The sequence below is a fragment of the Perissodus microlepis genome, chromosome 7, assembly GCF_051167445.1.
Source record: "Perissodus microlepis isolate ML-2025 ecotype Zambia chromosome 7, ASM5116744v1, whole genome shotgun sequence".
NCBI classification, from domain to species: domain Eukaryota; kingdom Metazoa; phylum Chordata; class Actinopteri; order Cichliformes; family Cichlidae; genus Perissodus; species Perissodus microlepis.
In genome coordinates this window covers 46,878,056-46,893,426 of record NC_140467.1, presented here as the reverse complement: position 1 = coordinate 46,893,426, position 15,371 = coordinate 46,878,056, and the positions used below count along the sequence as shown (strand labels likewise).

The following is a 15,371-nucleotide window of genomic DNA, read 5'->3' as shown; positions in this document are numbered from 1 at the left end:
CTAGCATCAAATTTTGTCTAAGCATTTACAGCCTGGATCCAGCGACTGTACACATATCCAACCACAGTGGATGTTTCTCGCTATGGCTTTGGCGTTTATGGAAATTCAAGATGATTGAAGTAAACAAAAACACATGTTGCTTTCTTAGTCGGCAAGAAAATAACTGTTGGGGCATGGTTGCAGAAAGGAATGGCCACACAGCGTAATTCTCTTTTCCTAAAAAGCCACAGCCAGTGCGATGGTGGGAGAAGGTTTTAAAAATACACAAAGGAATGTTTAAGCAGCGCTGCAAAATTCTTTTCTTTGACTGATAGTTAACTCTGAAAGTAGCAGGGGGACGAACACAGGAATTTGATTTGAGGCAAAGCTGGTTTTTACTAAGTAAATACAAGTTTCCTGTTTAAAAACTCATGTGACCAAGATCTTACTCAAAAGTAACTGGTTTAGTCTATCCCATGCAAAGCTTTTGCTGACCAGACTGACTCAGCCTGAGCACATGCATTTCATGACAAATTTTAATACATTGCAGATATATGCAGAAATCATGCTAGAAGGATAGTGCTTGTCAAGCCAACAGAACACCATGCAATGCAACATCACATAACCTACCATCTTCAAATGTACGTTTTTAGCCTTTTGAACTGCTAACTAAGCTTAAGGAACAGGAAATAATTTTGAACAGCTATATTTATAGCCCATTCAGCTAGGAATGAGAACTAAGCAACTTATCCAGTTGAGAGCTGGTACCAAATTATCCAATTCATCAGAATCGTATGCCTCTAAGCTAAACAATGCCTTTTTATCAGTGCTGGCGTGTTTTTTTGACAAGCGAGCATTACAAAATGAGACTCATGGTAGCTGATATTTTGAACACACAGGTGCAAGCTTTTTTCCCCTTAACCATTCCTACAATGAGTCCAGAGATGAAGAAGAACTGCTTTTGAAGATACAGCGACTGGAATTTTCTTGGCCATCTGAGTGTCCATCCTGATTTTTTCTGACTCCAATTTTGTTTCTAGGAACTGAAATTGACAGCATGTGCTCTCATTCATTTGTTTCTTCTTTAATAGAAAACTGAATTTGTGTTCTTAATAAGAACACTGACCACTTAACTTTTTCCCCCAAAGAGGCCCCAGGTCCTTAAGTCACTCTTACTCAAATAAAATCTCAAAGTGAAGTGTTTTACATAGTAGTAAAAGAAAATTAATGAAAATTAACTGGAGTATAAACTACTTTCTCTAATATGCATTATATGTCTGTGTCAATCTGCAATTACTTATCCGAAAAACTTGGCCATTGGGTACTTTGCAACATGACTTTAGCTGTACTACAAACACTGCTTACTCAGCTGAGCTCACAACTTTGCAGTCGGAGGTAGTACTTTGACTAAAATAAAATAAATAATAATTTATATTTTGTTACCACCTAGCCCTATATAAAAAAAAAAGGAAATGGCAGATTACTGGTTACATTTTGGGTAGTAATCAGCCAATCACGTGGCAGTAACTCGGTGCATTTACGCATGCAGATATGGTCAAGACCCGTAGGAGATCAAGCTGATCATCAGAATATGTAAGAAAGGTGAGTGACTCTGAATGTTACGTGGTTGTTGGTGCCACACAGGATGGTCTGAGGATTTCAGAAACTGCTGATCTACTGGGATTTTCCCCACACAGCCATCTCTATGCTTCACAGAGAAATGTTCAAGAAAGAGAAAATATCCAGTGAGAAGTTCAGGTCAGACAAAAATGCCCCCCTACATATTAGCTGAGCATCATTTGGTGCTCACAGCCTATTTTTAGTATTACTGAACGGCTGATCTGGTGACTCAATCTATCACCGTGAATTGAGTCACCAGAACTCAATCCACGGTGGTGGAACGAGAGACTCACATCAGAGATGTGCAGCAGAGAAATCGACAGCAACTGTGTTATGCTATCATGTTATATCAGACCAAATCTCTGAGGCATTCCTCTAATATATAAATGGGACCATGAAGAGAAATTCCTACAACAAATTAGAAACACTCACCTAGCACGTATTCAAACAAATCATTCTTATACAAATATACAAACCACTACTGTTTACACAAGAGAAAAAAAAAAAAACTGTGCTAGTGGTGTTTGACCACATTAGCACACTCAAGAGTGGTGGAAAATCTTGACCCTACCTTTAACCACAAAGACAATGACAAATCTGGTGCAAAAAGCAAATATCTAACACACTTCACCAAAAAAACCAAACCAAAACCTATTGTTTTCTCTTTGTTTAAAGTGTTTCTACTCATAAATGGCCAACTTCATCTAAGAGAACATCCAACACAAATATTAAAGTTAAATGATTACTAATATTAATCCACTCTGTCATAAACTGTCTTACATAGCTTTTAACTATATAACAGCTGGCTTCAACATTTGCTAGTTAAATTGTAGCTTCTCTATGCAGTCTAAAACTATCCAACTAAAAATATACTCAGCATAGCAACACAACTACACAATAGCAAAACAAAAATTATGGTGCATTCATATCATTGTTCTCCTACAAGTCTTGCCACCTAGCTAGTTCACCTTTTGAACTATTATATAAATCAACCACAATTTCAGTGGTCATGAGACAGAAACCGCATGTATAGAGTCACAAGTCAGCTCTGATAGAACTGGTTAAAAGGTATGTTGACATGCCCCAAATGTTCTTCCCATGGGAAGAGATGCTTCCATCAGGACTTCTGAAAGAAAAGACTTTAAACCAGGATTCACTCTGTGTCTCTCCTCAAATATCTCTGATTAGAAGAGAATATCATAAATAACTGGTACATCAATGCCATGTCAAGACTACTTTTATCGAAAATATTCCAAATATCAGTCTTTCATTCCTATCCTTAATATCTTCAGAGCTTTATCTCATAAGACAATAAATTTCTGTATAAGAGTATTTGAGCATAGATTGCTTGTAATTAATGTTAAATATTTACAGGCCACGCTGATAAGAGAGGGTTATTACAGCATTACCAGTACTGTCTGGAAATGAAACCAATCAGAAAAACTAGACGTTGAACTCAAGCTGGTTCATGCAGACTGTAGAAATGCACAAAGTCAGTGGTTGACAGTTTATTTGACACAGTCCTGCCCTATGTAATCAGGTGCAATGAAATTTTGTCTTAACACCCAGGGACTGCAATGTCTGCTGACTCACTTCCTCTGAGTCACATGTTGTTTACATTTTTCTTAAGTTACAAACTGATATGATTGCAAGGAGAACCAAAAAGCACAAGTAAGTCATAAAGATTATTTAAATACATTAAATACGGCAGATTTAAAAATCCTACTAATTATGTCATTCTCTGATGCAAAACACTGACAAATAAAAGTTTGTGTTGATTCAATGTTTTTACAGATTTTACAGTGAGGAAATAAAATTATGACAATACAATTTGACACTGAAAACTCACATGATGTGTGTGTGGTTGTTTTTTTTTTAAAGAAAACAACACAGATAGATATATTAATTTATTTTAAAATAATAATGCATGATGATGACAGAATAAGGCCTCTACCTTTGATTCCATGTTCACCTACCTTTGTGAAAAAGTTCTTGGAGGCTCTCTGCACTCTGACTCAGCACTGCCCAGACCTCCTCTTCCTGGAGAGGACCTCCTCGAACCTCCAAGGCTTCTGCCAGAGACACATGCATGTTCCCTGCAGAAATACAGCAAGGCGAACATGAAAAATTTAATTTACACAAAAAGACCTTCCTAAATCTAAAGAAATACGTATTTATGCCAACATTAAGATTGCTGTCTTGAAATTTTAATGCTTCCATCCAAGTTTTATTTATTTTTTGAAACGATTGCAAAAACTTTAAATATTGTTTTCTGCAAACTTCCCCCATAAAGACAACATTGAAGCCTGCCTGTACCCTTTAATTTAATTGTTTTGACACCTCAGTAAATATCAATAAACATGTTTTTAACACCAATTACAATAGTTTCTGCATTTTTCCAAGGGTAGTTGCATAAACAGAGATCACCCTCACTAACTTCTAATGCACACTATAAGTAGGCCTGAAATACGACATGATTTGCTCAGGTCAGAAAAGAGCTTCAAGAGTTACTCCTAGTAGGCTTTCAGGGGGTGAAGTATAAAATATAGCAGACCTTTAATTCAGTCCATTCCATCAAATTTACTGATTACCCGTCCACTGATGTTGGACGAGAATGCCTAGCTTGCAGTCTCCGCTCCAATTCATCCCAAAGGTGTAGAGGTCAGGACTCTGTGGAGGCCAGTCAAGTTCTTCCACACCAAACTCGCTCATCCATGTCTATATGGACGTTGTGTTGTGTCGTGGTGCGCAGTTATGTTGGAACAGGACAGGGCCATTCCGAACATGTTCCCATAAAATACTCCAAAATGTTTTGGTATGCTGAATATTAAGAGTTCCTTTCACTGGAAGTAAAGGGTCAAGCCCAGCTCCTGTAAAACACAATACTACACCACAATTCCCCCCAAACTTTACTTGGCACAATGCAGTCAGACAAGTACCGTTTTCCTGGCAACCGCCAAACCCAGACTCATCTAGTCTAGTGGAGAGGTGTAAATTGTCGCTCCACAGAACACATCTCCACTGCCATAGACTCCAGTGGTGGCCTGTTTTACACAACACCATGCAATAATTTGCATTTCGCTAGGTGATGTAAGGCTTGGATTTAGCTGCACAGCCATGGAAACCCACCCCATGAAGCTCTCTACGGACTGTCCTTGAGCTAATCTGAATGCCACATGAAGTTTGGAGGTCTGTAGTGATTGACTCTGCAGAAAGTTGGTGACCTTTGTGCACTCTCCAAGTGCTTGATTTTATACACCTGTGACTACGGAAGTGATTAAACAGAATTCAGAATGGGTGAGTGAATACTCGGCAAACAGAGATTTCTTGATTAGAAAAAACCCCCCAATCAGGCTCATGAGTGCAGACATTAATTCAATTGTCAAGCTTTGCAATGCAACAAGAATATTTTAATATCTCCATTTAACACATTCCTGGAGCATGACTACTTCATGACAAATGTATGATTGCACTGAGTTTTGTTTTAGGCCAAGAATTTGACTAAATTAGACTTAAAATTATACAGATATGTTTCTGTCTGGTGACAGTACTTAAAATCAACTCCCCTCCTGCATGGAAATCACTTTCAATTAATTCTAGGGCCATACACAAAAAAATGCATTTTTTAATGTAAACTTTTAATTGGCTGGGATTTCAATACTTGCTTTATTAAACCACAAACACCTACAAACACCTACAAGAGCGCCTGACAAAATACTCTCAAAATGCTTTCAGAGCCACAGAAGTAATTTCACAAAAAATGCTAAGTATTTTTAGGTTAAACCCACACAGAAAGTCAACACAACAGGTAAGACAGGATAATAAAGAAGGAGCCTGCACAAATCCACAAGATGACACATATAGTTCAATCTAATTCACCTAAAATGGATTTGGTGCTCTCAAATTCAACGTTATCAAAACTCAGTGACTAAATACATGAGTAACTAAATAATCTACCTTAAAGGCAAGTCCCATAGTGAGACATTTCACTCATGCTACTCTGAGAGCTGGTGTTATGCAAGAACCAAAGGTTACGAAACAAGGACACTTTCTATACTTCTAACAAAAGCAAAAACGCTTCACAGTCCAGCAGATTTCAAGCTACAACATTTCCATACCTCAATGAAAACAAGCATCTCTATTTGAAGCTGAGGTTCGTTCCCGCGCATGTAAAATGACAAAGGTCAAATAAAGTCTATGCATATTTCATATGTTAGGCATGTCAAGTGTGAATTTATAGGTTTGTTTTGTCATGTGTTCTTGTTAATGTGCTTCTATCTGTCCCTGTCAAGAGTGAGCATGCCCACTCACAATGAGTGGACTCTACAGACGCATGTGGGAAATCACTTAATCCACCAACTTCCTCAAACACAAGTACACACATGCACAAGAAAAATTGGTTGATCCTAAATAAAAAAAAAAAAAAAAAAAAAAAAAAAAAAATATAATAATAATAATAATAATAATAATAATAATAATAATAATAATAATAATAATAATAATAATATATATACATATATATATATACACACACACACACACACACACACACACACGCACATCCTAAATGTTGCAAATTAGCATCTTAGTTTGCCTTTACTTTAGAAAGTCTTTCAGAGTCAACTGGACGCAGTTTGTCTATGGTCCCTGTGTGTATGTTTTATTCCTTTTCCTCTGTGTCAACAAGTGTGTGCCTTAAGATGTTTTTCTGCACGGTATGCAGAGGGGGAATGTGCATTTTAGCAGTTCCTCTGGCTTTTTATAATGAGCCAGCTATTACTTGCTAACACAACTAAACCATGAAAAGTACTTTGTGTATACACTACTCAAAACACCAACTACTAAGTGCACTGGCCTGGCTTCTCTGTGTGTGTAAAAAAAAAAAACCTGTTTGTATTCGATTACAAATACTACTAAAAGTCAGAAATCATTTTTATTCATGCACTAAAACTTAACTAGATTCCCTGTCATATAAAAATCACCTACAAAGACTATTTTAAATAGGAAAATTAAAACTATTTGCTGGAAGATCACATTTTAACCACTGATTCAAATAATCTATGTGTGTATGTTTTTTACTGTCTCCACTGTGCAGCTGTTTACTTTTTTTGGACTGTTTTGGTTTTATGTACTGTAATGTGATTCTAACCTCTGTTCTAAGCTAACAGGGGCTTGTTGTGAACCAGTATTAACTTAGGTGGGACAATTAAATGTATTTAATGTTGCATTTTATTTTTCCTGCATCATAAAAGGAATCAGTCATCTGTTTTACAAGAGCATCCGCCATAAGTTTTTGTTACTCCATATTTCTGCCAATGCAAGACAAAAGACAACTTGCATTTCTTGAAAGTCAGCAGCTTCCAGAAAACTCATATTTCACATTCCCAGAGGACGACTTCATGTTCCAACAATTTAAAGACTTCAAGGACCTTTTAATACATTTTAATAAATTTAAGATGTAACTGTTGTAACTTAAATACCTTTGGGTTTTTGACTGTTTACCCAGCTATAATAATTCTTAAAACTTTAATTGGAGCTCTTTTACCTGAAGATTAAAATTTGTTATCATTTGCTAGATTTTAGACAATTATTTCAAAAGACTAACCTACATATTGTCAAGATCATAAGCTGAGAACGGACTGAAACAATCGATAGATTATGTAAACATACAGAATAATTAGACTTTTACTCACCTGTTGAGAGTTCACACCACAGTATCTCACACACTATACAACAACATACAGGCTGGTACAAGGTGCATAGTTAGCATTACTGGTTGTTAGCAGGATTCTTCTTGAATGAAGTAATTGCACTTTTTGGCACTTCTAAGATGACTTACAAGAGGCAAATGAAAGTGGCAGTTTTAATTTTTAATTCACACTTTTTAAATTTAGGCATAATTTAAATTTTTTGTATTGAAAAATCCAATCCATAATACAAAATATTCCTTTCTCTTATAGTATGCTAATAAATATATAAAAAAGGACATTGGGGAAAAAAACAAAAACGTCATGTTCAGAGATATTAGAAGTAGTTAAAGCTAAAATATTATTGGATATGTGGATAACTTCGACATTCCACCAAATTCTATGATACTGTTTTAAAGGATCCATCTGTGAATAACTTTGCATGTACAGCTTTCTTTTACACAAGCCAGCAACAACACAACATGTTAAATTACTAGCTATGGCTGCAATTGCCTTTTATGGAATTTCAAAAAATAAATAAATAAACCCAAATCTGCCAAGGGCTGTATATTCTTTTCCATTTGGCACTTAAAAACATGTGTTAGCCATCTTGTTAGATGACCTTAAACACTGACCACCAAAATTCTAATCAGTTCAGCCTTGTGTCCAAGTGAGTTTTGCTTCACATTTAAATATGTGTGCAAATATATTTCCTCAAAGCTTTCAAGAGATATCACATGAACATAATAGGATGTGCAGACATGCTATCAAACTGTAGCGGCATCCATATCTGCCCAGTGTTGGCGGATGTCTACGTGTCAGCAAAAAGATTACAGTTAGTGATTCACTGGCTGACGTTATCATGTCAATTTTCTAAATTAAAAAAAAAATAAAAAATTAAAACAGTGCACTTATTTTTTTATAGTTACAATTTACATGCCAAAGAAAATCTAAGAAATGCTAAATAAACAAAGAGAACAATTATTTGCACTGAAACTGACTATTCACCATGTTGGTATTATAAAACATTGGTATTAACCCAGAATTTCACATCTATATAGCACACAGACTAAATAAATAAATACTAATAGAGCTTAACAATAAATGTGGAAAAAGGGGGAACATATTTCCCACTTATGATATACAATAGGAATAATATACGGTCAAATCAGCCCATGAAACAGAGCATCTGAAAATGACACTTTCTGTTTTAGTCAAAGCTATATTTACTTTAGACTTTTAGCTTCCCTACCCAATTACTGAGTCATTAATCAAACGTATTGCTTCAAAGTGAAATAATGCTTTAATTTATTTAAGAATTATAGTCCTACATTTATTCATGTAAGAAATGCACAGATTTGTTCTCCTTGCTGACCGGACACAGAAAGAAAGCAAATATTTACAAACACGAAATATCACAACAATACAATACAATGTATTTAACCACTGTATTTACCCCTGCTTAAACCTGCGTACATGATTTACATTAAATCTACCCTACAAACCACTGAATGAGAAAATGGCACAAGGAATATCTTCTTTTATCTGTAGTTTTTCTTTGTTTGATTTTTCTCTCCAGCTACTGTGCTGCACTGACAACTCTAGCTAATCTTCCCAATCGAGTGATGGAATGATACCAATGTAAGCAAAACAGGAAGCTCCAGTTTTACAGACTAATTTACCCTGAGCAGAAACTGTGAGCTCATTTCACTTAGTTCAAACATAAACAACCATATTTGCATCTTCATGCGCATGTGTGTCACATATAAATGGCTCTGTTGTGTTGGTTTGTAGTGCAATTTCTCCAGGATATAAAAATGTCACTGTAAAGCTGTAAAGCATTGTTGCTTTACAGCATATTTCCTGATATGCAAATATGCAAATATCGAGGGCAATGCAACAGATTCAGAAGGTGTGGCAGGTGTACTTGGTTAAAAATATGCATTACTGTGTTGCATTTATATAATAATAATAATAATGTGCTTTTGTAGTGAGGATTTAAAGATGTAAAATTCAGATAACAAAAAAAAAAAAAAGGGGGGGGGGGCTTTCACACAGAGGGCACAACAGCAAGAAGGAATAACCTGCCAATATCAAGCATCGGCCTTAATTCACAATATGCCTGTTACCTTTTTCTGGCATCAATGTACAACTAGCATTTAAATATGCAGCAAATGTAAAACCTTGTGTAAAGTAGCCCATGTCATTTCTCACAAAACTGAAAAAAGTCCACACTAAAAACAGGACAACTATACACTCAGCCAGTGTGGTAAAGACAACCTGATGAAATCTTATCATTTCAGAAACTGCACAGATTCTCCCACACAACCATCTCCACAACCCACAGAGAATGGTGTGAGAAACAGAAAATAATCCAGTGAGCAGCAGTTCTCTGGGAGAAAATGCCTTGTTGATGTCAGAGGCGAATGCCCAGATTGCTTTGAGCAGATAGTAAGGCTTGGTCTGATGAGTCTTGAACTCTATTGCAACACTGAGAAATTCGGGTTAGAATTTGGCATAAACAACATGGATCTCAAGACAAAGGGTGTCCAGCTCAGTACCAATAAGTGTACCTAATGAAGTGGAAGTGAGTGAATGTATGTGCTTGATCACAGCTTTGAGACAAGATTTCATTAATCAGAACTCAACACAAAAGTCCCACCAAAAAAGTCAAGAAAAGAAATCCAAACAGGAAAACAAGCATAACTGCAATAAAAGATCAACCAAACAGCAGCCACTTAAAACATGTACTAGACTGTGTAACGTCACATTAAATTAATTTTCATCTTCTGTTGAAAAACTGTACTTAAAACATTTTTTCAATGAGCTTAAAATCTTTCATATTTGGATCAGATATCGGTCTGACACGGACTCAAAGAAGTAGCTCGGGTATCTGTGGAAGCACTGAGCACTGGCAGCGATCTGTTCAGTTCCATATTGTTCTGAATTTATTTTGCACTAGTTGCTCAAAGGACAACTCAGCATACCACTGATTGTGTGAGAGGAGAGGTCCTTAAGGCAATCATAAATTCAGGCACAGTTAAGCCAATCACAATGAGCTAAAATGAAATGGAAGCAAATAAATCAGGCAAACAACGTAAACAGGTGAACAAAAAGTTTATCTTATATATCTTGGCCCTGTTAAGTATTTATTTTTTAACCAAACAATGCCAATTTAAAACAAATGTAGACTTATAAATCTATTTTTTATATTTTGTTTTATAATTTTACAAAGAAACTAAGTAGAAAGGTAAGTTTAAGTGTCACGTGATGTTGACTTTCATTTCAAAGAATGATTCGCTCTCTTCTCCAATCAGTTCAACCAGTTCCAGGTATTAGCATACAACCAAAACGTATCTGTATCAGAACCGCCAGCCGAGATCGTTTCCCTTCCTCGTAAGTTGGCAGCCAATCAGATGTGGCAAAGACACAAAAAGGAGCTTAACAGCAACCATGTCCACACCTAATGTTTCATTTGAAATTTGACTGCATTACATGATATTACTGCTCTGAAGTGTTGCCAGCACCAAGCACCTGTGTTTTCCTCTTTCCCTTGGACCACACCTTTGGCCTCATTTGGTCTAATGACACTCAGTTTTCTTGTAAATTGCAAATTTCACAACTGGGAAATAAGAAAAAAATAATAATCACAAGAAAATGATAGGAAGTATCCAAATATCAGTACTGGTGACTGGCAAAAACATGGCATTTACCAGTGTCACTGGCTGATATATCATATTACATAATATCATCAGTAGCAGAAAGCATCTGAAAATCCATTTTCACCAGGGAACTGAGAGACCTTGGACTAAAACTTTCATGACAACTGAGGGAGTGTTGTTGGGTGACTATGTGTGAGGATGAGAGAGAGTAAAAAGGGTTTTACTTAATCTCTTAGGTCAGCTGGAGAAATGTCAAAGACCATCGGTCTAAAATCGCACCAAATTGTGAGCAAATCCCATTTAAGTGGATAATATGAAAAATCCAACATGCTTGTGGTTCTATGAAACTCTCTGGGGATAGAAGTGTTACAGAACCCATTACCATCCCCTAAGAAGACATCACAAAAGAAAAGCCGTATACCAGTGTTGTTATGTCTGGCACTCTGAACTCATATGCTATAAACTGGGTCACCAGCCTGTTCTAGCGCTGTATTTTATTTCTGAAAATAATACGTGAAACAGTTTCCTTTCAGTGAATCTTAGTCTGGAGAAGAGGGTTAATGAGTAAGCAGGCCAAAATTCTTATGCAGGAATGCAGGTTAACCATTCTAGCCATCAGGAGGCGTGAAGTTGGAGGCGAAGTGGGATACTACCCATCTTGCTCATTACCCATGAGAATGGGGAGAGCGGGTGCTGTGAAGCCCGATTGTTTTGTGGCCCTTGTTATTTTAACAGAGACCTACAGTGGAATGTTTTTTATCCTCACTCAGGCTACTGTGCAGGCCAGCTCCTCTCTCTCATTGGACTATGGTCCTGCTCATTATTGAGGGTGCTTAGAAGGCAGCGGGCCAAATCAGCGAGAGCAGACAGCCTTCACCACTTCAGCGCCCCATTCTCTGTTTTCCAAAGTGTAGAAATGTTTGTTCCCAGAAATTCCTCTGAATTCCCATACCATAGCTAGAAAAAAAGGGGGAAACTAAACAAAGATTAGTCTGCTGCTGTTCGTGTTTAAAAGCCTAGGCTACAGTCACAAGGATTTTAAAGAAAATAATCCTGGAAACGTGATAATGTTCTTTAGTCTTCACTTTTCCTTTCCTCCCACCTTCCTCTGTCACGGCTACCAGTCCACAAAATGGATTTGAAAACAATCACCTGCAGCTAAATAACAGAAGCACACATAATTCCAGTTTCTCCTGCTCTCTTCCAAGTTCATCCCTCAGCAATAAACAAAAATCTAACCCTACTCAAAATCATCTGAAAACAAGCCTAGTCACACTTTGGGGGCAATGTGGCATAAAAGCACCAGATTCCACTCTTGCGTCCAAAAGCACAAACTAATAAAGATATGAGAAGGAATGTGTTCATATCCTCCAAACATCAGACCTGTGGTCTCAGTTGGCAAGCACATCTGGAACAGAAGCTGGTAAGAGGTGGTGGGGAGGGGAGAGGGGTTACCCTGCGCCAGCACTGAGGTGAAAATCGTCCTGAAGGTTTTGCGTGCCAGGAAAATTCAGTACCAAACTCTGAGTGAACCTCTATTCCCCGAATCTTACTGTACAGTGCAGCCTGCAAGCACATGATTCAAATTTAAAACACACACCCGTGTGTGTTTTGAATTTGAAGAAAGGCTTGATCAAGATATCTTTCGCGAACACGCCTTATGACACAAGCAATGAGAATTCATACATAGCTAACTAGGCTGCACACTACTGAGGTGATAAAATGCAACTTTAAGCCAGAATTATGGTTTGAAAACCTCAACCTTCACTACCTGTTAAAGTAGCTGATGTGGTGCTCCTTACTGCAAAAATTAATCTGCTGTTGTATTCACAGCTGTGTCCCGCTCATGCTTGCTTATGAAAGAAACTGAGCAGAGCAGGAGTGACTCAACTAAATAAAATGGGAAAACCCAGTGGCGAGTTTTCATTATTTTTGACTGACGTACAATCAGTAGACATGCTTTTCCACATTACTTATGAATGTCTAAACAGGGATGCTTACAATTACAGCAACGGGACCAGTACCTTCCAAGTACATCCCGTTAATCATCTCTTAGCGTTTGTCTTGTTTTTTGGTTGTTTTTGTTTTGAACAAAGCTTGGGTAGGAACCAGAAAAGAGAGCTTAGACTATTTTGTTGAATATCAGCCCAGCTCTGGACCAACAGCCCTCACTTCTCATTTTGGTCTCGACCTCATCCGTTCCATTTCTGTTAATCACAGGGTTGCTGTGAGTACAGTGACATGCAGAGCTTGGTTTTGCAAAAAAACCTCACTCCAGCTCCCCCCCACCTCTTCCCAGCACACACACACACAAACCCAACCCACTGTCTATATTCCTATTTTTTCCTCTTTTTCTTGACGGTGCCCCATTACAGCCACTTTAAACCTGGTCAGGCACACAGCCTAACCTGATCGTTATATAGTCTGCAAATTGACCTCTGACCTTAGGTTAATTACCACAGAAAAGCGGTGAAGTTAAGGGGGAGGGGGGCCAAGCTGCCTTTCCCGATAACACTATACCGCTTCACCTTTTGTTAGGGTTTGGAAGGAGCGTATATGCTAAAATGTTATTCGCATTTCTCATAATTATCCAAACATTTCCAGGTAGTCTGCCAGTCTTGTGCTATTTTTGAGGTGGTGTTTCCACCCTCGCAAAATTACAATACGAGGTGATCAGCTTAGAGATGCCCCATTTGTCATGGGTTCTGGACTAAGTTAACAAGACATGACGCATAACTTTTAAGGTCGAGACATATTAGTTAAATATCAACAGTGCAGCCAGCTATTAGTTCTGACGATGTTAGTTTTGTTATTAGTGTTAAAAAAAAAAGGTGGAAAAGACATAAAACCTCCGGTATTTGAGGCTCCTCACGAGTTACTCAATCCCTCGGTTATCCCGGTTTGGCTAAAGTTAGCTAGGACACTATAAAGTTTGTTTACATCACTTTCTGAGCGGTTAATAAAAAAGCTTACCGGCCGAGACGAGCTACAAAATCAGCTGTGAGGGAAATGTTGGTGCTCGGACGAGGTTATGAGTGGGCATACAAGCGGCACCAGACGCCATCCCATCCACAAAGCAACATCTTGGATCGTAACTGTCGGCGAGGCGGAGAGGCAACAGGTTTACCTTTCCGCGGAGCAGTCACCTATAAAAATCCACTTCCACTGAAGCTGGCCACAGCGAATGAAAAAAGAAAAAAAAGTAAAACTGTTCTTCTGAAACTCCTCAGAAGCTGCGCTTGTTGGCCACTAAACAGTACTGCTCTCACCACCAGAGAAGCCAAGTTACCATTACTGCTGAGGAGTGGAACAACCCCTCCCTTTGCGCGTGGGCTGACTGGAAGTAACCAGACACCTTACTGTGGCTGTCTATTGGCTCTCCGCGAGGGGACTGTCATTTAGCCGTTCCTATAGTAACACAGTACCAAGTCATGGAAGCAGAGTTTGTATCCAGATCGCCGACGTTTCTTAAAAAAATGCTCTTATAAAATTAAATATTGTCCACTGAGATACATTTAATAGTTGTATAAGAACGAAGGTTTTTTTTTATTACTTTAAGATAAATTTCTCTGAAATACACCACTTCCATAGGGTTATGTATGGTATGTGTGTGAATCTATTTGTGTATTTTAATATAATTGAAAGGCTGTTTTTAAAGAGTTCTTAAACCATGGGAAATTACGACGGACCCGACCTGTTTCCTGTTTAAAATAATTCCAAAATTAACCATGATTTCTGTATATCCCATAACATCAAAATGAGTCAACTAAGCAGTCAGGAAGCAATTCACTGCTGAGTACTTCCTTCCTATAGGTGCTCTTGTCTTGATGAGCTATTTTTGTGGTTTACTTTGCGCCATCTTGTGACATTTATTCCTCATTACAACCCTTAGTAGCCAGATTGTGGCCAAGGGTTATCTCTGCCTGCCTGTGCCCGTTAGTGCTAAAAGACATGATTATTATCACCAGTCATTGCCTGCAGTGATAAGGCTTGATTACTTGACACTGATTTTCCACTTAGATTGAAACCAGTATTATCATTTCAGCAGATGATGCCATTGCATATAAACCATTTCATTTTTTGCGTGGGCATGTCTCTGTAGGTGCATATTTAGATTAGATTAGATTCCTTATATTTTTAGTCTTATCTGTAGGAATTGTTATACTTTTATTCGTATAACAGTCTGTTGGTGGGGATCTTACAACATCAGCACTAGATCACCAAGCACAACAACTCAGTAACAGAGACAAATATGTTGTAAAAATAAATAAATAAAGGAGAACAAGAACAACAAAACCAGAACAAGAATCATTAATACATGATATGCCTAACCATTATGGCTAACTATTATGACGCCCTCAATAATCCGATAAAATGATGATATTTGCAAAGATAAACAGCATCTTTGATTGGCCCATCAAAG

General features: G+C 37.6%; 1 protein-coding gene across 3 annotated transcripts in view; it reads right to left on the bottom strand.

The window, feature by feature from the left end:
• Positions 1-14,268, bottom strand: part of ptpn13 (protein tyrosine phosphatase non-receptor type 13) — a 49,835-nt gene extending 35,567 nt beyond the window's left edge. For all 3 annotated transcript variants that reach the window (XM_084935460.1, XM_084935461.1, XM_084935462.1), the window contains exons 1-2: positions 13,922-14,268; positions 3,576-3,695 (exon numbers count right to left, since the gene is read on the bottom strand). In XM_084935460.1, the coding sequence (XP_084791586.1) occupies positions 3,576-3,690 (115 nt within the window). In that variant the 5' untranslated portion in view covers positions 3,691-3,695; positions 13,922-14,268. The remainder of the gene's footprint in view (positions 1-3,575; positions 3,696-13,921) is intronic.
• Positions 14,269-15,371: the final 1,103 nt, after the last annotated feature.